General features: G+C 40.4%; 1 protein-coding gene across 2 annotated transcripts in view; it reads right to left on the reverse strand.

The window, feature by feature from the left end:
- Positions 1–3,861: 3,861 nt before the first annotated feature.
- ITGA6 (integrin subunit alpha 6) overlaps positions 3,862–23,628 on the reverse strand; it is a 69,890-nt gene continuing 50,123 nt past the window's right edge. Inside the window, exons 13-26 of one of the 2 annotated variants that reach the window (XM_054043328.1) lie at positions 21,563–21,721; positions 20,535–20,650; positions 20,226–20,415; positions 20,055–20,138; positions 19,729–19,808; positions 19,496–19,573; positions 19,290–19,392; positions 17,437–17,610; positions 14,733–14,831; positions 13,728–13,838; positions 13,545–13,643; positions 12,149–12,274; positions 9,742–9,871; positions 6,689–6,777 (exon numbers count right to left, since the gene is read on the reverse strand). In XM_054043328.1, the coding sequence (XP_053899303.1) occupies positions 9,764–9,871; positions 12,149–12,274; positions 13,545–13,643; positions 13,728–13,838; positions 14,733–14,831; positions 17,437–17,610; positions 19,290–19,392; positions 19,496–19,573; positions 19,729–19,808; positions 20,055–20,138; positions 20,226–20,415; positions 20,535–20,650; positions 21,563–21,721 (1,527 nt within the window). In that variant the 3' untranslated portion in view covers positions 6,689–6,777; positions 9,742–9,763. Of the gene's footprint in view, positions 6,778–9,741; positions 9,872–12,148; positions 12,275–13,544; positions 13,644–13,727; positions 13,839–14,732; positions 14,832–17,436; positions 17,611–19,289; positions 19,393–19,495; positions 19,574–19,728; positions 19,809–20,054; positions 20,139–20,225; positions 20,416–20,534; positions 20,651–21,562; positions 21,722–23,628 lie in introns of both variants that reach the window. The other variant, XM_054043327.1, reaches the window with a different exon arrangement.

The raw sequence follows: 23,628 nt of genomic DNA on the forward strand, positions 1-23,628 counted from the left end.
AGAGCCCCTTCCAGACCAAACCATAACCCTATCTTGGGGCAACGTACTGTCACTAATCCTAGGTGAGGTTCCCCTATAGTCTGCTACCAGCTTCAGTCCCTAACCTGAAGTTACCTACCACCCCTAAACAGTAAGACTAGCCCCAAACACCCAACTATAGCATTACCTGAGGCTGCTGGGTAGCCCCAATTCTAACTATATCTCAGGGCTACTGGCACTAATGGTAACACTAGCTCCCCAACTATAGGCCTAGCCTGGGGCCTCTTACCAGCCCCAACCCTAATCCCGTCCTGAGGAACCTGACCGTCCTGAGCCCACAGTCCCCTATGAATCTGAGTTCTAATCCTAGGCCAGAGTTGCTTTCCACCCCAAATCCTAACTTGGCTCTAGGCGCCACCTACCATCACCAACCCTAACCCTCTCCTGGGGCTCCAGCCCTAATCTAAAGCTGCCTTCTTGCCCTAAGACCTAGCCTGGAGCCATGTACTGGCCCCAGCCCTAACCAGGGTTTAGGACCTTAACCCTAGGAAGGAACCTAAATGTTGGAGAAGTGAGTCCACAGGATATGTCATCCAACTAGTAGAGCGGAGGAGGCTTAGTCATACCACTAACAATGGTGAAGGAGCCCATATCATCTGGTGGTTGGTCATGGCAGGTATCCATCAAGGAGTGAGTCCACAGGATATGCCATCCAACTAGTAGAGCGGAGGTTGACAATCTCCCTGTAGGAGCCTGGCACCTCTTTCCCAATCTGGTCCTACATCTCCAGGGTGGTCATGTCCCTGCCAAGGATGATTCTCTTGTGATCCTCCAATGTGCTGAGGAAGGAAGATGCTGATAGAATCACTTGTTCTGTACCTGTTTCAGGGCATATATGTTGACAGGATTGAGAAGTGGTTCCCTTCAGATAGACTCAAAGGTGCAGCAGGCAACCTGGCATCACAGCCAACCCTCAGAACCTCTGGCAGTAGGTGTGGAGAGGCCAGTGTCAAGTACAGTCTGCTCCCACACTCCCACCGCCAACTGGATTTGGTGTCAAACTGATGCTAGTCTCCTGCAGGAAAATCAAAGAACCTTCTTAAGTGTGTGTGTCTGTACCCGCTTTCCCTTGTCAGAGCATTCTCACTTATCTGATTACCTGTTTGAAAGGAAAGTGCAGGCGAATGTTGTCTAAGGCTAACAATGGTGGTCCTTGGCACCATTTGTCATCTAATACCGCCTTATCAGGCTGTATTTTAATAGTGAATGCCATATTCTTGCACATTGTAACAAATGTGGTGGGGGCAAAAACCTTTCCTGTTCTTCAGTCCCCCTCCTTTGTCCTGTTAAAGCCTGGATCAGAAAGGTCTCCTTCCTCAGCAGAAGAGGCGGAGACTGTGTTCAACGATGACTCTCTCAGCCTTTTTATATCTCTTCCACTCCCATTTGGCTCTTTTTTGGCTTTTTTTTTCCCTGTCTTGCAGAGGACCATACCTGGGGACCAACATGGAGTCCTCATCCTTGGACTCTCTCTCCAAGGGATGCTTAAAGTCCATTATTGGACTTTCTGCATTGGGGTTGCATCATTGTCGAGAGAGAGGGAGTATATTTCAAAACACCTTTCCAACTTAGCTCCAAGACCTGGCTGTGCCAGGGACAGCTGGTTGCAAAGAGGGAGGACATCACTTGCCTTTGGAAGAGCCTGCAAAAGCTGCCTCGGATCTAGACTGTTACTTCTGTGCTCTGCCATCCAGTTTTAGTCATCTTATTACCAATTTACCTGATGCTGGTGTACCCCCCTTTTCTTTCTCTTCTTTCATAGTGTTCAGCCAGAAACACTCATTGCTTTAATCACAGCTGCTGTTTCTACTTGTTCTTGAGTTGAGATAAAAACATTCCCAGGTAAGATGGCTGTACAGAGCCTTGAGGAGTCAATTATTTTTTGTCAAGATCCAAATTTCTTGGTCAAGGTCCAGACGCCAGAGAAAATAATTAAAAGGGGGGAAAAAGTTGTTGGGATTTGTTCAAAAGGATCTAGCAGTCTGGATGTGGCCTGTGGTCTGCCTCTTAACTACCCCTGGCCTTAAATGACTGCAAAGAGGTAGTTGCTATTTCAGCACACTATAGGGAGGGCAGGAAGTTAACCTTGCTCAGTAGCTGTGTTGGTACTGGCAAAGGCTTCACTAAGGGCAGATATTCCTGCATGTATATACATTTTTCCCCTTAGTTAGAAGCTGGCCACTCAGTAGTAAGTGCTGTTGGGGGTGCAAAACAGTCAGTCAGTTTGAGCGCCAGTCAAATCCAGGAAATAGAGCTGCTAGGGGTAAGCCAGGCTCAACCTGGGCGTTGGATTTCAATACAATTTCCTGTAGTTTTACAGAAGGCAATGTGGATTGAGACTGGTAAAACACCCTAAAAGAGAAATTGCAGAGTGGAGGTATTACATCATTGAACCAAAGACACTGTGTGAGGTTGTTTGTTCTTTCTTGAAGTTGTATGTGCTCAGTAATGAGGATGCCGAAATAACTGATTATGTAGTTCAGAGGTGGGCAAACTACAGCCCACGGGACCCTCCTGCCTGGCCCCTGAGCTCCTGGCCCCTCCCCTGCTGTTCCCACTCACCCCGCCGCCAGCGCAATACTCTGGGCAGTGGGCCTGCAAGCTCCTGGGGCAGCACAGCTGCAGAGCCAGGGCCTGACCTGGTGCTCTGTGCTGCGGGATGGTGTGGCTGGCTCGAGCTGGGCAGCGCAGCTGCCTGTCCTGCTGCTCTGGTGGCACAGGTGTAGCGCCACCAGCCACCGGTGCTCCAGGCAGCATGGTAAGGGGCTGGGAACAGTCAGAGGGCAGGGGTAGTCAGGAAGGAGTGAGGAGGTTGGATGGGGTGACTGGGGTCCAGGGGCTGTCAGGGAATAGGGGGGCGGGAGCTGGGCTACGCCTCCCCTAACCGGCCCTCCATACAATTTTGGAACCCAGGTGCAGCCCTCAGGCCAAAATTTGCCCGCCCCTGCTGTAGTATAACTAAATGTTTTGTTTAATCATCAGTATAATACCCAGGGCAAGCCTCTGTGAAAGCAGATCTCCAAAAGTCCCAATTTCTATCCCTGTATTTATTTTGTAAGGTTTTATAGATACATGTACTTCTGGGTGTAGGCCCTTTAGATATATTCTTTATTTTAAAGGAAAATAACAGTGATATTAGTCCAGCTAGGGTGCATTATAACTGCTGGTTTATCTTTTGGAGTGTTTATTCACAAAAAGGAATTTGAAATTTGTGTGCACATACCTGTAGCTATCTTATGGTAAAGACTAGTACTGGATCTCTAAGAAGAGAGAGAAAAAGTGAAATCTATTGTTTCTACTATGAGGGTTCCTATAGAAAGTGCAGCTGTAGTCTCTTGCAAGGATAGGAATTCATGATCTGTGCAAACACTTTAAATTAGAGGAATTCTGTGCTACAGAATTGGCAAGTAAATTGACTTACCTCCCCTCTGCCTAGGTTACATGAGGAAGGAGACATTAAAAGGTGCTCAGTTACTGCCCTAAAAAGCCTTAGTTAGCAAAGATATGGGTGGGAGCAAAGCAACCGGCCACTGACTGCGCTAGTGGAGGCAGCAGCTGTGCACGGGGGCAAGCTAGCCATCTCTGCAAACTGCTGTGACAAGGGGACAGCCCATGTGCCACAGAACTGTGAGTGATACTGGGCTGCAGAAAGTCGAAGTGTCTCATGTATACAAGGCCTCTGTATCAGACTACTTGCAGGGGGTGAGGCCAGTAGAATTTGGCATGAATACTTAAATGTAGCATGTAAATCCTTCCCCTTTTTATAGATAACCCAGTGATTTTTAAGAAGACTAGTAATAAATTAAATGGTTCGTCATCATGTACAGTTCCTATTTCTCACTTTAATTCGTCTGAAAATTACATATAGAGCAGGCTGGCTTTAGTTATAACACATTGGTGAGCTGTGAAATCTAAGCACCACTTACAGAAACTCAGTTGCTAATGCTTATTTTATGTTACATAATTAACAATTCAGTCGCTAAAAGAAACTTGTCCTGGAAGAAATATAGTAGCAAGATCAAGGCAATGTGTATTTTAATTAAAAAAATTCACACTTTTATACAAATATCCACAGGTAATTTCTAATCCTGGAGTGATTTAGCATTACTAGTTGTGTGTATGAGAGGATAGAATACTCATGACATGACATGAGATGATATTTTCCGTATTTTGCTCTTTATAATAAGAGGGTGCCCCATACCTAACCATATGTTTTGTTTTAATAAGGGCTGCAACAGTCTCAAAATTCCCACTTCTTAGCAACTGATGAGCTCAGTTTCTTGGGGTTTTGAGCCACTGGGCAAAGGAGCTGGGATTTTAAACACTGCTGTAGCTTTCAGTAGGGAGACAGACTGGCAGTATGCAGTAAACAGCTATGTAAACACACATGTTGCAGAACAGGGGTCACAATGTAATTTTGGAAGTATATGATGGGGGGGGGAGGGAAGGAGAGGAGGAAAATTATACATGAGACCTGTTAACCTTGAAGCAAAAGAATGCAGCTTCTAAAATAACATTTTTAAAGAAACAAAGCTTCAGAAAGCCTGACTGAATGAAAGAAATGAATTGTAGTACAAAACAAAACCCGCCCACACAATTGATGACCAGTCTTGCTTGCTTCAGTCACCCCATTAGAACAATGGACTTCTGGGGGAAGGTAAAGCCAGCAGCTTGTAAAGAAAATACTTTTACAAGTTTTTGCATAATTCTCATCCCTATGCAAAACAATTATGCACACAGATCATTAGTATTTTTTATATGGAATAAGAAATCTTAATTCTTATTTAAATAGTACCAACATTTTAGAATGTAGGTTAAAAAACCCAATAAACTCTTTAAATAGCTCTTATGTTACAACAATTGGTTACTGAGCAGCACAACATTGTGTCACTATTCTTACAATTAACATTTAGATATATTTAGGACATCACTCAGTAGTCTCAAAAGGGATCAGTGCAGATCCATTGTTAAGGACAGATAGGAGCTTATGTTTTCTTTCAAGTGCTATATAACATTTTCAGTAGTAGACACACCTTTCTCAACATGAAATCCATACGGAGCTGGAAAATTGTTTCCAGAAGCACCTTTCTTTTTGTATTAAGTATAAAAATTAGATAGAAAAACCTATACATTTTGGATGTACAAAAGAAAATTTAAATATTCTCAATTAACACAAACATGTTACAGGAACATAATTAGTCATAGAAATGAAGGGCTGCAAGGGGCCTTGAAGTCAAGCCCAGACCAAGTAAAACCTAGACCATGCCTGACTGGTGTTCTTAAAATCCCCCCACTGAGGGGATTCCATAGCCTCACTTGGAAGCTTATTCCAGAGCTTAACTACCCTTATAATTAGAAAGTGGTTGTGGGTTTTTTTTTTTTCCTTTCCTAATATCTAACCTCAATCTTCCTTGCTGTGATTAATCCCATTGTTCCTTGTCCTGCCTTCAAAAGACAAAGAACAATTAATCATTGTTCTCTTTACAACAGTTTAACATTTGAAGACCTATTATTAGGTTCCCCCTTCTCCCCTCAGTCTTCTTTTCTCAAAACTAAATACATGCCCAGGATTGGTTTTTTTTTTTTTTTTTTAAATATATACCTGTTGCTCATAAGTCAGGTTTTCTAAACATTTTCATTTTTGTTGCTCTCCTCTGGACTCTCACCAATTTGTCCACATCTTTCCGAAATCCCTGCTGCATAAACAGAAATAAGAAAAAATGCCCCCACAGACTACCGGCGTGAATGTTTATATTTCCAAGGATGCGTCAGTGATTGAAATTTACTTTTTAAAAAAAGCACTGGCACTCTTTAAATGCAGTGAAAGCTTCACGTCTAACTGGACTTTCATATCCTATTTAAGAACATCCATATCAATTTTAAAGTTCACTTAAAGTCTTCGGCCTCATTAGTCAAAGACAAATGGTTGCTGATAAAAAAAATAAATATAAGAATTACTAAAATATATACAGAAACATACAACTAATCTTCAAGCTTTTTTTTTTTTTTTTTTTTTTAAACCTGTGTATATTTGGTGTGAGAAACATAGCAACATGACCTATTGCACATTTAATTTAAGACACTTTAGGTTAAGCCCTAACTACCATAGCTGCAGTCTCTTATGACTAGAATAGCACATTCACAGATTCCCCAAATTCTATTTGAATAAAGTGAGTCAAGGCTACAGTGTGTTTATAATAGATTGCATATTGTGATAGAAGTTTGGAAAATATATTTGGGACCAGATCCTGCATTCCTTGCACATCCATTGACTTTAGGAATGTAGAAAAGGACTTTTGTGACATCATTATAAACTAAATGTACATATTTCATAGAATGCTCAGTTCAATGCACCAATTTTGCCTCTGTCTCTGACTATCTGGAAGTTTAAATAATGCAGATAAATCAGTCAAGCAATCTTAAAATTTAGCTGTGCAAAACAAAAGCTTCAATATAAGTAAAAATATCTACAATCAAAAATATAGGTCCATATTGTATGTAGGTCTGAGTCCATCAGTATTCCATTAATGAAGAAATATTAAAATCTGAATTTGGAGTTGAGGGGGAAAATTTTCCCTATGAGTAACTTTCATTTTCATTCCATTTTGTAATCCATTGTTTTTTCTCAAGATTCTCTTTATGTTTCCCATCTTTGATCTGTCGCTCCTCTTTCCGAATTCTTACAGCATGGTATCGGGGGACACTGTCATCGTACCTGGAGCGCTGGAAGAATCCACACTAGGAAAGGGAACAGTTTAGGATTAAATTACAATCAAAGTACTGTAAGTATAAATGTCAAACTCTTTGCTTGCATTAGTACAAAAGAAATGGCTTATCTCAAGAAAGAAGTGACAGGCAAGGTAACTGAAAAGTTTAAAAAAAAAAAATGCACACCAAAAAGTGTCTACAGATGTGAAACTGAGCCAAAGTCTATAAATTACAACTATCAGCAGCAAGTGAAAGCAAACTGCACAATCCAACAATTCAAGAGAGCGTAAAACAAATTCCTTCCATTAATTTTGTATGGCTAATTTTAGATGCACAGTCCTGCAGCATTGTGCATTAATTCCTGTTGCCTTCTGTAGGATTACTCGTGTGGGTATGTCTATGCTATAGTGCTGCTGCTGCGCCACCATCACACTGCAGCGTAGTCACTTCCTGCATTGACAGAAGGGTTTTTTTTCCATTGTAGTTAATCCACCTCTCTCAGAGGCAGTAGGTAATTAGATAGAAGAATTTTTCCATTGTCCTAGCTGCAGCTACGCTGACAGTTAATTCACAGACTTGAGCAACATAGCTAATTTGTATCTGTAGACTAGGCCTTTGCATTGCAAGATTAAAACCCCGGTTCAGGAAAGCATCCCTGTGATAAATATGGCAATTCCTTGAAAAATCCTTATCGAATTAAGTAAGTATCTTTGGAGGCAGTTGTATTAAATGCAGAGTTTGTGTGGGTCAGGAAGGAGATGTGATGTGAGGCCTGGGAGATCAAAGGACTATATGGAAAATGTGCCACACAAGAATGGACTTCTGGGCCAAGAAGTGTGAAGTGAATTTTCTGGGGAATACCTAGGGGGAGAGGTTAATGCAAACTCCCCAACCTTTGGTTATACAAACTCTTAGCCTTTTAAATTTATGTGCAGAGGAATGGGATATTTTCTGCTGATTACCTGTTCCTGGAGATGAGATCCCAAGCCCAAAATGCATAAAGAAACAGCTGAACTGCCCAGCATGGGTTCTTCTGAATTTGTAAACCATGGAAAACCCAGTTGTGTGTTTTGAAGGACTGACACACATCAGAGCCTGATCTAGGAGTGACCTCTGGTAAGCTTTGTATTGTTTTTAATGTCTTCTCTGTAATGCTTTCACATTAATAAATGTGTTTGCTTAGGAAGAGCTGTGTGCTACCAAACTGCGGACAGTTCATAGCCTTTGGAGAGAAAGCAAAGTGCAGATGCTAGCCTGTCTAGGCAGTCTTGCTCAAAATATCCAAGTGTAGAGAGGGAACTGAGAAGCCTTGTTACCCATGGTCAGGAGGGAAAGAGAAGAGCTGCCCACAAGAGATGATGGCTGGGAGTTCAGAACCTTTAAGTGAGTGACCTCAGGAATACAGGTGCAGTTAATCTGAAATGGTGATAACTCCTAGTTGAGAGAGCATTTAAATACATTCTTAAAGTTAATTGTGTGCATGCAGTACCTTCCTGAATCTGGGTATAATCCAGTTCCCATTGAAGTCAATTGAAAAACTCCCACTAACTTCAGTAGGCATTAGATTAGGGTCTCAGCTTTTGAGCTCCTAATTTAGTGATTTAAGCTCCTAAAACTTAAACAAACAACTATATTCATAATGTGTTTGATAACTACATATATCTTTATCAAGTGAGTCTTGTTTATTTTAATCAAATATTGGCTTCACTGATTATAGGGCACAATTTATTTTGTTCATTCATCTGTAGACTCAAACTGAGGAGTCAAGGGATGCATTGCATTTGATTAGTTGGCCAGGGCATTCCAAGTCTCTAAGGGAAATCTATTTTTATTAGTAAAAAGAGTGCAAGATTGCAGGGTCAGAGTGGGAGATGTTCTCCATTAAAAACTGAATGAAGAAAAGCTGTGATGAACAGTTCACCATTGAGGCCCTGGTCTTTCACAGTTATATATGCACACACTTAACAGTCCCATTGCAGTCAAGGTTAAGCACATGAGAATGGCTTTGCAGGATCAAGGCCTTAGAAATGAAGAGATATGCAGACAAAGAGTAGAGAGAATTTACTACAAAAGCTTTCTGAGCAGAATACTTAAATTCAGTGGTCTACTGCAAACTCGTAAGAAATATTGCTCTTTAATTATATAGTACTGAAAAAATAGTAACTTTAAAGATGATAAATGGTAGGAGAAAAAGTTGTCACCAGTATTCCAAAGTCTGGGGCTGTTCAAAGTTTTGGTTCAAGCTCATCTCTATTATTATCTACACTTTCAATGTGTGCACAGTGTTGACAGATTTTAGTTAGATCCCAAAGCATCATCATCTCACACACACACACACACACACACACACACACACACACACACACACTCTTATGATTTCCTATGCTGAGCAAAATTTACGAAAAGCATAAAACATCTGTCAGTTTTCAGGAGAAAAAAAAACGTGTTCAGATCACAGCAGAGTATATTTTAGAATGTCTTAAGAAGTAACCAAAAACCCATTAAACCTTTATCAGTTTCCACAGCAATTTAAAAATAATTATAAGGAAATGCCTTTTCATCATGAGTAGCACAAGGCTTTTAGCATGCATAAGAGGTTAATAAAGCAATTTATGTAACATCCAAATATCAGGAAACACTAACACAAAACCAGTAAACTTTATTTTACATCTTAAAACTTTACTCTCTGTAGTTACCATGTGTAAAGTTTGAAACTTTAAAAAACTTAGTATACAAATGCTCGATAAGTAATTATTTCAGTGTGTAGAATTCCACTGTAGTGGTTAGGATTTTTTGTTGAAACATACACACAAAAAGCATTCAAAGTAATATGTAAGAGCCTGTGTCTCTTCTCATGCTCTGAAAAAGGTGATTATAAACAGAGTAAGCAAGCAGATATTGATATTTTGAAACCCAGCCGCAAGCTTCCCATTGTTAGCCACCACAACCATAGCATGTCCCACAGCTAGAAATTAAAAAATATTGATCAATTACCAATTACAGAAGTAGATCAATACTATGCATCAGAAGTAAGCCTCTCTTTATCAGATGGCTGAGTATGGATCTCAGCCTTGTGATATGTGGCATCATAATGATTTTTCTTACTTCTCTTGAAGAAACCACACTACAAGGAAGCAAGGTATTTAGTCAATTTTATGGATTGGTATGTAAAGGAAAAAAGTGACAGCCTATTAAACAATTTTAAAGCCAATTCACAAGACAATCAAATGGAATGGACAGTAATTCTTATCATCCCTTTCACAAGTGCCTCAACTGTGAACATAGGTGAGGGTGGAAAAAGGTATTTCAAAACACTTCCCAGGATATCATGTCCCTCTATGCAGAACCAAAAAAAAAAACCCCACCACCATCACCTCTAGAAGAGAGAGAATTTGTTACACCACGTTGTAGTTTCTGACTAATCTGTCAGCATCCTAGGGCACCTTGATGTCGACAGCATGCAGAGTCACAAATCTTAGCCAGTTGTTTAGCGAGCATTTTAAAATATAAGACAGTATTGCAAAAATACAGATTAAGTATTAACTACTAACCCTAGTACTACAGAACACCAGGACATTATTTGAGAACCAAGAGTTTATGGATTGGCTCCAAATAAAGAATACACCAGGTAAGAGAAGGAATACCACCATTTTTACACATTTTAAGACACCCGTACAATGCTCAAATGATAGAAACACGAATGGGTCACATTAGGTCCCAAAAGACAAGTGGAAATTTATTGTACTTTCACCCAAAAGGGTCATTTGTATGTCATTTGCTTTGAGATGGTCACTTATTTTCTTCAGGACTCTACTGTACTTCCCACAATGGTGAAAGTTCTTGTTGCTTTTACATAAAAAACTAAGCAAATCATTTTTGCCCTTGTGGTGAGGTAGGCATATTATATTCTATTAGCTCAAGAAGCTTTGACTTTTCTCTAGTCGTTTTAATTCTCCTTTCAGTGTAAGATACATAGATGATAGATCTCTTTTATATTGAAAGAATAACAACTGCTTAATACAAACCACACACGTGTGTGCAATCATAATCCTTAGCAGTCAAAATGTAGCTCCTCAAGTGAGTTATTAAAAATTGAATCAGAAGCAATTTTTTTTGGCAGTTATGTGCTGTTACTTTGCAACAGAAGCTGATGTACCTACTGGAAGAAAGCATAACAGGACAATCAAAAGGGAATTGAAGGGCACCTTAGAAACTCTGAACAAGAGCACCTTTTATGGTCAGCAAAGAACAGCAGCTGTTCAGAGAAGCTATTTTCAAGTGAAGTTCCTCAGGGTCTCTTCTGAAAACATAGTAGAAGTGTCAGAGAACCAGATGGTACCAAGGACTGAAGAGATTTTCCTAATCCAGGAATTTGCTTCCTTAGCAACAAGGTCTAGCTAGGAATTTTGGAGTGTGGATGGGAATCAGGAATAAGAGGATTGTACTCTTCCACTTAAAATGATTCCTGACCCACTACTGGTTTCCCCTGACAATGGTGGCTCTGTAAGGAATTCTTAGGTGATATGCAACTAGGACACTGAGCCTAAGAACCAAGCCACCAAGAATGAAAGGCCAAATGCTTATGTGTTTGACTTTATAAACTAAGTTAATACCAGATTAAAGCTTTAAGGGAGAAAGTAGGTTTTAAGCTAATGCAGCATCTACAATCAACATTTTTCAGTAATGTCTGAATTATTAACTTCTCAGCACATTGTACATAAAGGAACAATGTATTCTGTCTGGGGTATTAATAGGCATCTATTATGTTTCATAATATTCTCAAGCCACAAGAATGTATCCAAATAATGTTTTATCAGAACAAGAAGCTTTACTGTTCCAAGTACTGTAGATAGTACTAATTTGCGATACATGCATTTTGACAGTTTCAATGAACAGGCCAATTTGAAGTGGTTTGAACTGTAAACCCCAACCAGATCTAATCCACATACCAATCAAGTTAAATAACATTATTTTACAATATAAAAAGTTAACATATCGCCAAAATTTGCCCCCAATTTAGGATTTATAAAAGTTTGTGTACAATATCTAACAAACAGAAATGTTCCATAAACATTTGTTTTAAACAAACATTGCCATGCATTTTTTTTCAGCCCAAATGTTGCAGAAACTGAAATTACTATTAATTTTTACTACAAAGCAAAAATAGAACTTCACTGGTCATTTTTCAAGATGAGAAATTAAAAACCTTGATTTTTAAATTAATTTTCAGTAAGGTTTTTACTAATAGCATGAAATGAAACTTGTTTAATGATTAAGTAGACTGTGTCCCTATAGCAATATTTTGAAAATGCATTTTTGGAGTTGCTTAACTAGTTTTCTATCTTATTTCATATGTTGACCTGTACCTGAAAAGATAAGAGTGATTTGTAAAATAACTTACCTTCCATAGTAAAAACACCAACAGTGCGAGCATCAGTATTCCAGCAAGAATAGCCACCAAGATGATCCACCAAGGCACTCCTGTATAAAGTGCTACTGTCTTTGCAGGAAAGACAGTAAGTCGCACCTAAGGGAGGGAAAAAGTTTTGAGTAAGGGGGATGGAAAGTTTAACAAGTTCCTAATTGTAACCCAAAGTTCACTTCTACAGCAGTTCCTTGAGCTTTCTGAGCTCTGGAGGCTAGTCACTAGTCTGAAGAGGGCATCATGTCTCCTACAATTCTTATATGCCTACTTGAAGCATTTCTTACCACCCAGTTTTCAAGAGCAGCAGGTGACCGTGCCTGGCTCTTGAGAATGATGGTGGGGATTCCATGGGACATACTCAGGTGAGATGTAACCCAGTGTGCCAGTGAATTCTTCCAAACTAATGGAAGCTCAGAAGCATATAGGACCTACAACCCAGAAGTACTGAACTCTTCCCTAGCTGAAAGCTCTATGCCAAAGCCAGAATGAGAAAAGAGTCTATGGGGAAAGTACTGGATTAAACTAAACATTCACTAGAACCCTTCCTGAATTACAATTTTTTTGTGGATGAGGTTGGGGGAAAGAGGGACTAAAAAATAAACCTGCCCAACTCAAAGCAGGGACTGTCATTTTATTAAGTGTTTGAATATCACACAACCAGGGCCGTCCCAAGCCATTTGGGTGCCCTACGCAGTCCCCCCGGGTCTGGGAGGCAGGAGAGTGGCATGGGGGATTAGCGAGGGGCCAGGAGCAGCCTGCTCCACTTCCCTTGCCCCAGCTGTGTCGCTCGGGGGAGGGGGCTTGCGGGAAAGAATCCCCCGCCCCACTCACCAGCAGCAGTGGAGCAGCCCGGCCCCAGCCCACTCTACTCCGCCAGCTCCCAGCCACGGCGCTCCACTTCCTGCCACCAGTCCTTTCCCCAACCTGAGCGACATGGCCAGGGCCACATCTCTCCGCTTCCCACTGCTGCTGGTGAGCGCAAGGGGCGATCCTTTCCCCGCACTCATCGGCGGCAGGAAGCGGAGCGCAGCACTGGGAGCTGGGGAAGTAGAGCGGGCTGGGGCCAGCCCTGCCTCTCCCTAGCACCAAGCTCACCAGGATAGTGGGCAAGAGGGACAGTCTCTCGCAGGCGTGCCCAGTCCCACCCCGTAAGGCGGTGATTTACATCTCCCTTGGCTGCTCCTGCCATACCCGCTTGGGACCACTGCCTGGGAGGGCACATGAATCAATTATACTGTGGGGAAAGAGTAAAATCTGCAGGGGACATTAGTCTGTGCTTGCACAGTGGTGCAGAATTCCCCCAGGAGTAATACATATGATATACACAGGAAACTTCACTACAACCCATGTTAAAGAAATTTTGAAAACTCACTTGAGCAGCTTCATTTGTGAGCTTAATGTTTTCAGCTGCAGCAGGAACACTGATTTTAGCCCTAACGAGGATATCTAGATAGTTCAGCGTAGAATATTCCTGTTTCAAAATATAATGAGGATACATTAGAAGAGAAAAGACAGGAGAGTGCAAAAATGTCTCAAGAATTGCAATAGAATATACCTCTAGGAAAGTACTATTCCACAATCTTGAACGCAGTACAACCAATGCCGTTCTGTCCAAGCCTTGCAAGGGACATTTTATATTCACACAGCGTACATTCACATTACAGTCCTGTAATTTATATAAATATACACACACTTCAAAAGTCACATTTTACAGAAAAATATTTGAAAAATTACAAGATGGGTTAAAATAGTTGTAGCAAAGAAACAGGAGGATGTATGTCCAGTAGTTAAAGGTGTGGTCCCTTTAGAAGGCCCAATCCTTGGCTTGCTGAAATCAATGGCAAAACTGTTGTTATTAATTTCAATGATAAGATAGGAATAGATACTGTCAACCAAATATCTGTCAAAATGTAGGAATCAGTCTGTGCACGATTTCTTTACTTTGTTCTTATTAGTTATCCTGCTCCCTTTTAAAGTCCATTTCTGAAATCTAAATGCTTACCTAGATACATTGCTAATTAAATCTAGAAAGATGTATTAAATTGTTCTTTTACAGCTGTCTGGAAATTATTCCAATATACTTGCCAGATTTAGAAAAGAAAAATATTTAAAAAGTTATAAAAGTCAAACAGAATATCTATACCGGGGATCGGCAACCTTTGGCATGCAGCTCGCCAGCGTGTAAGCACCCTGGTGGGCCGGGCGGGTTTGTTTACCGGCCATGTCCACAGGTTCGTCTGATTGCAGCTCCCACTGGCCGCGGGTTCGCCGCTCCAGGCCAATGGGGGCTGTAGGAAGCAGCGACCAGCACATCCTTCGGCCCGCGTCGCTTCCCACACCCCCCACTGGCCTGGGACGGCAAACTGTGGCCAATGGAAGCCGTGATCAGACGAACCTGCAGATGTGGCAGGTAAACAAACCAGCAACAAAGGTTGCCGATCCCTGATCTATACAACAAAGTGCCTTCCTTCACTCTGCTAAACCTAAAAGGGTTCCATAGGAGTAAAGGGAAGGTAAAGAGATGGAAGAGAAATTGTTGTTTTGATATGGAAATGCTTACCAGGGTCTTATATTTTCTTTCTGAAAATAAAGACATTTTTTTGCCATTATTAGTCTGCTTCTCTGCAACTTCACGTTTCCTTCTTGACCTATGGGACTCCTTTAAAACAAAGAATTATATATTGATAAACGATATGACATTGATTAATAAGCAAAATAGAAATGTGCAAAAGACTCTTTGAATATTGGGCATTTAAATATTTAGTTTCTTGGAGGTGTTAAAAAGCAATTCAAGTACTAAAGGGTAGAGATATTGGCCAAAAGTTAGGCATGTTTAGTGTCAGTTGCAGTTCTCATAATCCTGTTTTCAAGGATTTATATACTATAAACATAGCTCAGGTAAAAACAAGTTTTCCTTTTTAGACTTGAACAGAGCTTCAGTTTCAGGACGCAGGCCTAGGAATAAATACAGACAAATCTGAAGCCATTTCGCCCCAATGCAAAACGTTCATTCCTCCATTAATTGGTGGCATCACAAGGGTATTTCCTAAACCTGGCCCTCCAAATAAAAATATGGAGATGAAAGAAGAACACAGTGACAGTAGGGCTAGTGCGCGTGTCACACAAGGCAAATCTAGGTGTATGCCACATGACCACCAGGATTCCATATCTGAGCGCTGCTGCCACAGACAGTATGTCTATGCATTCCTGCTAGCACTGAATGCTATCACAGCAATTACTAAGATTTAAGCTGTAACTTAAAAAAGTGATCTAAACAAAAATTGAGGGCAGTAAGGCAAAGTGTTTCACTTGCATTCTGCTTAAAACCATTTCATTTTTTAACACACCAACAAGTGAGTGTGCTATTCCTACTACACTCTTAAGGGAAAAAAACGATTCTAAAGTTGGTCCAATGAAAGATACTACCTCACCCACTTTGTCTCTCTGAACAACACTGCATATATTCCAAAGTAGGCAGATATGCTCCTGTTAAATTTGTTCACTGGGTATGTACAATAAAAGTGTTTCACACTCCACTGGTTCACCAATATAGCAAGGCCTGGCAAAGTGGCTTATAAGAGAATCATGTGCACACTCCCAAAGTTACTAATTAGGTTTCAATGGGAAACTTGCAAGTTTTTACAAAACATGTAGAGAGTTCACGTTGTTTAGTAGAAGCATGTGAATTTAATATTTGTTTGGCAAGTCAGATCATGCTTTTTAAAAGGGAAGACATGCACAATCTGGCCCTTAGACAAATTCTGCTCTCGGTTATACCCATTACACATGTAATCAGTTTGAAATGAGTGGGATTGCAAGGATATCAAATGAGGACAGAATTTGGTGCACACACTTTAGAAGTACATTACATGTACAAAACAAAGCATGCATTATGCATCCCATTCTACTTGGATGGTGAAGAGATTATTTATATACCTAGCTTTAAAAGTTCTTTTATAGTTGTGGTTTATATCCACTTTAAAAAAAAAAAAAAAAAAAAAGATGGACTTAGTTCCACGTGGAGGAAATTGCAGGATTATCACAGAATTCAATGCAAGCAATGTGTGCAAAGGGCTCACAGGATCTGGTTGGATGTTTATTATTGTCTACCATTTGTTCTTGGGTAAATAATGCCAAATTTCAGTAAAATTATTTGAGCATGTTAGCGTAAAAGCAGACACTTAGTTTGTCCTTCACCCATTCTGTTGAAAGCTCTTTTAAAGCAAGCATTGGGTTAAGTGAAATTATTAATAAATGATAGAAGAAAAACACATTTTCTTGTTAAAGAAATCCCATAAACTTGTGTGATTCTTTTTGTCTGAAAATTACTATAACAGACAGAATAAAAGGGGAGGGGGGAATCTTTTTTCCATTTTGGACATTTATAAAACTAAGAATGTGAGTAGTTCCATTGATATCAAACCATCCATTCCCCACTCTTCCTTGCCCATTTTCTCCTCTGTATACTTTGAAGTTAAAAGAAGCCCAGACCCTTCTCTACTGCTATTGAACACTGCATCTGAGCTGAGAGGGTATGTGGCTGTTGCTCTTTAAAACTCTGATCCTGGCTCTCCTCACTGGCTTCTCCTACAGCCTGGCAACAATACTTGGAGTTTAAGGAGCAGATGGGCAGTTCTTCAGTTGAAGCTTGCTATTGGAGAGGGTGAAAAGATGATGGAGAGTAGAGAAGGGCAGGCTGAGAACAGAGTCTAGCAGTTTCAAAAACTTCCCTTCCTTCAGGATCCCAGCTCTTTCAGGCAGCACTTTGTGGCCCTCTTAGCAAATCTAACTTGGGTACCAACCCTAAGTCTCCTCTGAAAGCAAAATGAATTTTGCCAGAGGGGCTGCAGCAGAAGGTGAGACAGAGATTAAACTGGCTGCTGGCAAAAGGTCAATTGAGCTCATGAGGAACAGGAAAAAGAAGAGGTTCAAGCAATCTAAGCCAGCTTTAAAAAAGTATAAATAATTGCCCTGTTTTTCCTTATCTCTTCACCATGAATTGTTTTTCTATTATGGAAGGGGACACTGCTTTATTAAAATACAAGTTAGGTTTTAAAATGGCTTTGCTTTTAAATGTAAAATGAAGGAGCCATAGTCCAATAGCTATGGCAGGATGTAAATTAGCATAGGATATTGATGCACTTTGAGTCACTGAAGATGCAAAGCATTCCAAGGCAGGCACCAGTATCCTACTAACACACTCCCTGTTGTGCTTTAATGTTACACGAACTTGCTTATAAACAGGTGAAAGTACATTAACATACCTTAAGTCGCAAAAAGTTTATTTCATTTTTAGGTTCACAAGGGATTTTCGCCAATTCTTTGGAGTCTACTTTCATCAAATAAAGCAGCCATTTGCCATTGTTGATTTCTTTTGGCCACTGGATGTCCAAGGAAGCTGTGCCAAATGTTTTAAGTGGTCTACCCAAGTTAGTTATCTGTTAGGAATATAAAATCCACACACTTCTTATAAACTGGAATTTACAGTTACAGATCTGCACTGACACTTGAAGAGTTTTTCTGGTATTAAGAAAAATCACAGGAAAACACAAATTCCGAAGATACCATACATTTGGGATTTGCCAAACAACTTTTGATTGGAAATAAAAGGTAGCTAACCTTCCTAATTATAGAAATTATCACAGCATGATATTCTGGATGATCTAGCATACAATTCTGTATAACAAAATCAGGAGAAACTAGATTTTATTTAAAAGTTCTATTGATAAAAATAAAACTAGAGTAGTTGCAAGACTTAGTCTATGAGATCTGAACAGAATACAAAGGTGATAAAGTAAGCAAAAGCATATATAAAGACTGTGGCTGGCCTGGCTGATAGCAGCCATATTTAGTGTTAAAATGTTTTCCAGTGCAGGAACAATTGGAATGTCTGCTCCCTGGGCCAGTAGTGTCTGAAAACGTAAGTGGGATCTTTCTCCTGTAGGACAGCAACAGGAGCCAAAACGTACTAGCAGTAGCAAAAATGTGCTCAGTTATAGACAAGCAGGAGGATTAAACTATAAGGGAACATCTTATAGTGCCACAGAATTACACTTCTGTCAGTCTTGCTCCAGAAGTATGGTAGTTGTTTTTTGTTGGTTTTTTTTAGTCAGAGAGCAATGCTGCAATATCTAGAGCTTTGTCATCACTGAGCCACAGAAACTACAACAAGTATTCTAATTACTGCATCAGCTATAATTAAATAGAACTGCAGAAGGAAGTCTTCAGGAGCCCAAGGCAGGGACACGAATGATAAAGAAAACGGATCTAGATGCTTCTGAACTTGAGACATGCTCCTTTCCCTTCCCCAGAAACCCTTCTCTCCAACCCTCGAACAGAGACCATGAATGCACAAATTAACAACCTCATCATGTGTCCACTGGGGGTATGAGGAGAGGAGGCCAGGATTCCAGCTTCGAAACACACCACAGCCAGTCAGGATGTGTTTTGGAAGGTGGGGAACAAGGGGGTGGTTCTGGTGCAAGAGCAGCCAGTCTTGAGAAAAAGGAATGGGCTACACTGAGCAAGTGTGGAGCACGAATGTGTGGATGGAGGGAAATACATGGAGCAAAAATTTACATTGCCAACACTGGAGCATTCAGGAACCTGCAGATCATTTGAGATGCGTGGATATGAGATCTTGTCTTAGTAATTAAAAGGCAGAAGGCCAAGAGAGTGAGCTCACGGCCATATTTTCAAAAAGGGCCACAACACAGCTTGTTTGTGGATGCTCGGCTTTATGTGCACAAATATCTGCACACACTTTCTGAGCACTAAGACTGGGCGTACCATTGATGGGTTTTGTGTATGTAAGTTTTGTTACCTATAGGCATGGAGGTTTATGCTGGAAAATTGTAGGTGCAGGGGACTGCACACAAACAAATGGAAGATGCTTTTTGGAAGTGTGAACCTGAACTTTCAAGGCTAGAGGAAGCCCCAGTCTTGATGGATCAGTCAGGTTGTGTGTTGTGGAAGTGAAGAGGGAGGTGGTTAATGGTGGTGATTCGGGTGCTAGGGCAGCCATCTTCGAATCAGCCAGATTTTAAAATACTATATTAACACAAGTGTCAGAAAAAAAAAATCAATCATGATTTCTTAATAATCTAGATCAACTCACTCTGAATTCATATTCTATTACATTTCCAACATCATCTTCAGATTCCATAGCACTCTCACCGATTACATTACCTCCAAAGTACACCTGGGAAGGCTTAGCAACTCTGTTCAATTTAAAAAAAAAAAAAAACAGATCATATTTTGGTACGAGTTGCAGCAAAGGGTTCGTTCTCACATTGATTTGTTATGCTAACTATAAACACTTACCCAGTGAGTGACAAAAGCAATTCAATAACCACTTTAGCAGTAGCAGTAATTGGAGCCAAATTAACTTGATTGCTTGTTCTATAATGAAAAGGAAATGGCAGTGTTTATTTTAAATTTTAACAGTTTTCACATTACAGTAAAATTGCCTTTACAAAACAAATTTAAGCCATTCCTTAATGTTTACAAGTATATGGGAAAACACCAAGAGAAAAGGTAAAACCAAAAAACCTTACGTTTCCAACTTCAGATTAACATCCAAATCAGTTGTGTCAACGTTAACTTTAGTTGTACTTAAAATCAGATAAAAGGTTACCTAAACAAGAAAAAAAATCCACACAGTATGATGTTAGGTGAATATATTTTTGTAAGCACAAACTTTGTTTTATGAAAAAAAATATATCATAGAATTCTGAAACGTTGAAAACAGGGATAGGCCCCAAATCAAACCCCAAAGACATAAACACTCTTAAACTTAGGGAAACTTCAGGACTAGGTCCAGAATCTAACTTTATATATTAGGCCCATCTTTAATTAAAAAAAGAAAAAACAAGCCACTCACATTGGAATTTCTCTTGAAAGGATTTCCAAGTTCACACACTGCTTCAGAACCATTTTGATTGGCACCACAAGTTAATTGTTTTTCCTGAATTAAAGATGTGCAGAAGTCAAAACACATTAAGTATTTAAATATATGTAATGTACCTTTGTCCTGGTTTTCTGGAATACTTACAGGATAAGCCCTCAGCTCTCTGAAAGAAGAGTAGGTCAAGCTATCTGGAAAAGTTGCAACTAGTTTAGCTTCATGGGCATCTTCACCATCTTTTTGGAGATTTTTTGCATCTGATGGATTATTTGTCACAGTTATTTCTAGCGCAATATCCTTCTGATCTTTGAGGACAAGCACTGGAACATTGTTCTCACTATGGAAACAAAATATAAAAAGTCTCAACATTAGGGGAAAAAAAACAAAAAAAACATGTCCCTTCCAAACATCCACCCAAACGCATTAATTTTTGCTAACGTATAAATTAAGTCTTACATTGGTAAATAAGCAAATCTGCCTTCATTTCCTTCTCTGGTACAGAATCTGTATTGAAGTTTTAGGTTGCTATTGCATATGTTGTCCTCTCCACATCCTTCTTTTAAGAACTGCACCTATATAAAACCAAAAGTAGTTTATTTTAGGACATACGACAATACTAAAATCTATGTTCAGAAAACAAAACACAGTTGCTGACATATGCTACAGTTAGTTCAGATCCACAGACACTTCATACACCCTTCATTGCACAGACGTGGCCTTAGTCTGACTTCACCTTTTCAGCTGTAAGGAGATGGGGACACTATTGCATTGCTGGAAATTTATCTTGTTGCTGCTAAGTGAAAGCATCATGTCATGTGGAAATACAAAATCTGGGTCAGTTTGGGGCCCACTATTTCAAAGTGATATGTGCCTCTCCTGCTCATTACTTTAATGGGAGTTGAGCAAACACAGGTACGTCTCCTCAAGCTGGGGACTCCAGCCCTGGCTTGAAGTGTAGACAAACCCCAAGTTCCAGGGACAATCGTTCCAGGGTACCCTGACGCTGCAAACGTTAATTGCATAGTGCTTGTGTGATGTGGGAGACGCATTCACAAGGATGAGACAACTCAATTAATTTTCACTTGTGACCAAAGCTAAATTTCAACCTGAGTCTTCTGGGGTGCAAAGTTAGTGTGTTAACCAGCTGTGCCATCTTCACTTCTGTTTTAGGAGGATGCAGGAGCACGTTTTAAGTTTCTGCTACCACAAGTGATGAGAGCCCATATAATCCTTACTTCTCTTTGGTCATAGCTTAGTTCTTTACAGCCTTTAATTCAGTGACTTCTGATACAAGTGCATGTGCCATGCATGCACACACACGCACATTCTTGAATTGGAGTTGAATATTAAAGACTATACTGGAACTAATTACCTATGCAAATAACCCAACCTGTCCACTCTTCTGTCATACAAACTTTGTGTTTTGTTGGCTTAACAATCCACTTTGCATCATCTTCCAAAGATCTATTCAAGAAGAGACTTACTTCTGAGTTCACTGTTTCTGGTTCATTTGAATTTAGAATTGGAACAAGATCTGGAAGCGATCTTCCTGGTCTTCTCTTTGATGGTAAATTGGATTCTGAGCCGCTGATTTTAACGCCAACCGATACAGGAATGGGACGTAGTTTATCTTTGATATTTTCCTATTAAACATTTGAAATAGCTTATTTAATACTCAGTGTAAAAAAATCCCACTAGATTTGGTAACTAAGCAATATATATTCTGTTTTATTTAGAGTGCAAGCAAGATTCTTTCACTATGTTTCTCAAGGGAAAAAATTGAATGTATTCATTGACTTAAAGAATATTAACAACAGACATGCTGGTAAGGGCCATCTGAACCCCAGGTCCATTGGTTCACGAATGATTTCTCTCACAGGTAATGATCACTAGGAATAACATCTGGGAACACAGAGGTAAGCATCATATCTTTAATAACCATCCACTAGAAGAGGAAACAGTGGACATACTCTCCCCCTCCACCCCCAATGAGGAGTGGTTTTTAACCTTTTCATTTGCAGACCCCTAAAATATTTCAAATGGAGGTGCAGACCCCTTTGGAAATCATAGACCTAGTATGCAGACTTCCAGGAATCCATGGACCGCAGATTGAAAACCACTGTTCTATTGTAATGGCAACCTTTCACGGACCCCTGAGACATAGTCTGCAGTTCACCAGGAGTCCACAGGTTGAAAACCACAGCTGTAAAGGATTCATTCAATTGTGGAAGGAAAAGTGAAGCAAAAATTGGCTTGCAAGGCTGTTGCTTGGTCGCAGACTAGGCATGGAGTGCAAAGATCATTTTCCTGCCCCTCACACTCGGCCCCATGGTAGAGTCCTCCAGGAAAATAAATTTATAACGGACAATGTCCTCCATAACAATCCTTTTTCCGTCCACTAAGAACCGCATTAAATGCCCAAGGCTATTTAGTTTTGGGGGGAATTCAGTGCCACTGCATATGTAAAGAATTCATGGTCTCCGCAGATTTTTTTTCCCCCCTTCGCAGAATATAGATTCTGCTGGAGAGGCAATGCAATTATGCCTTTCACCCACCAGGGGTGGCTGTGGCACCAGAAGAGACAGCAGCCAGCCATTGGCTGAAAGGTTGATTCCTCACAGGAAGGGTCAGGTGAGGAGACACGAGAGGGACAGAAGGGGGCACATGGGGCTGCTGGGGGAATCACAGAGTGGGGTTCAGAAGGGCTAGTGGGAGGGACAGACTGGGGAGCTGACTCAGGAGCCAGTGGAGTGATAGCATTGAGCCAGAGGCTGAATGGGAAGGGAGCTGCAGGGCCACATGGAGACAGGGAGAGGAGGGGCAGCAGGGGATGGGGGCAGATGTGGTTGACTGAATGGGAGAGGCTAGAGTCAGCCAGGGTCTGCATGAGGGAGGCTCCCTAACTCCATAACAATCCCTTCTCCCCAAATAAACTTGTTCCATACTTCTCCCACCCACACACAACAACCCTCCAGTTTCACTCCCAGATTCCTTCTCTTTCCTGCAGCTCCTCTGTTACCTCTGACTCCCCCAAGCCTTCGCTCGGCTTCTGAGGGGTGCAGGAAATATGTTTCTATATTCTACTTTAAATTATTACTCAAAGTTATGTATTAATGTACTTAGTAAGGAGTCTATTTGTCAAAAAGAGTTTCCTGAATCTTTTTTTTTTTTTTTTGGTCTGTATTGTTACAGACATACTTGCTGACAGGTATTTTGAAATAAATTACCAAAATAATTGAAACTGGCATGATTATATTGTGTTATTTTGACAAAATATGCAGAATTTTAAAATATTGTGCACAGAATTTTTATTTTTTTGGTGCAGAATTCCCCTAGGAGTAGCCATTGTTCTTGTGTACAGGTCTTCCATGAGGGTCCTCGGTTTTGTAATTTACTCCCTCTCCTTTGTTCTGAAAGCCTCAGTCTGTTGAACTTCAGGGCACACTACAAGGCTCATATGTTTTAATTCAGGCTTTTGAGGAGGTAGGAGATAGCATTCATGAGAGAGTCAGGGTCAGTTTGAGCTTGATTTTGTTTCTTCTGATTGTTT

Source organism: Malaclemys terrapin, chromosome 11 (assembly GCF_027887155.1).
Source record: "Malaclemys terrapin pileata isolate rMalTer1 chromosome 11, rMalTer1.hap1, whole genome shotgun sequence".
NCBI lineage: Eukaryota > Metazoa > Chordata > Testudines > Emydidae > Malaclemys > Malaclemys terrapin.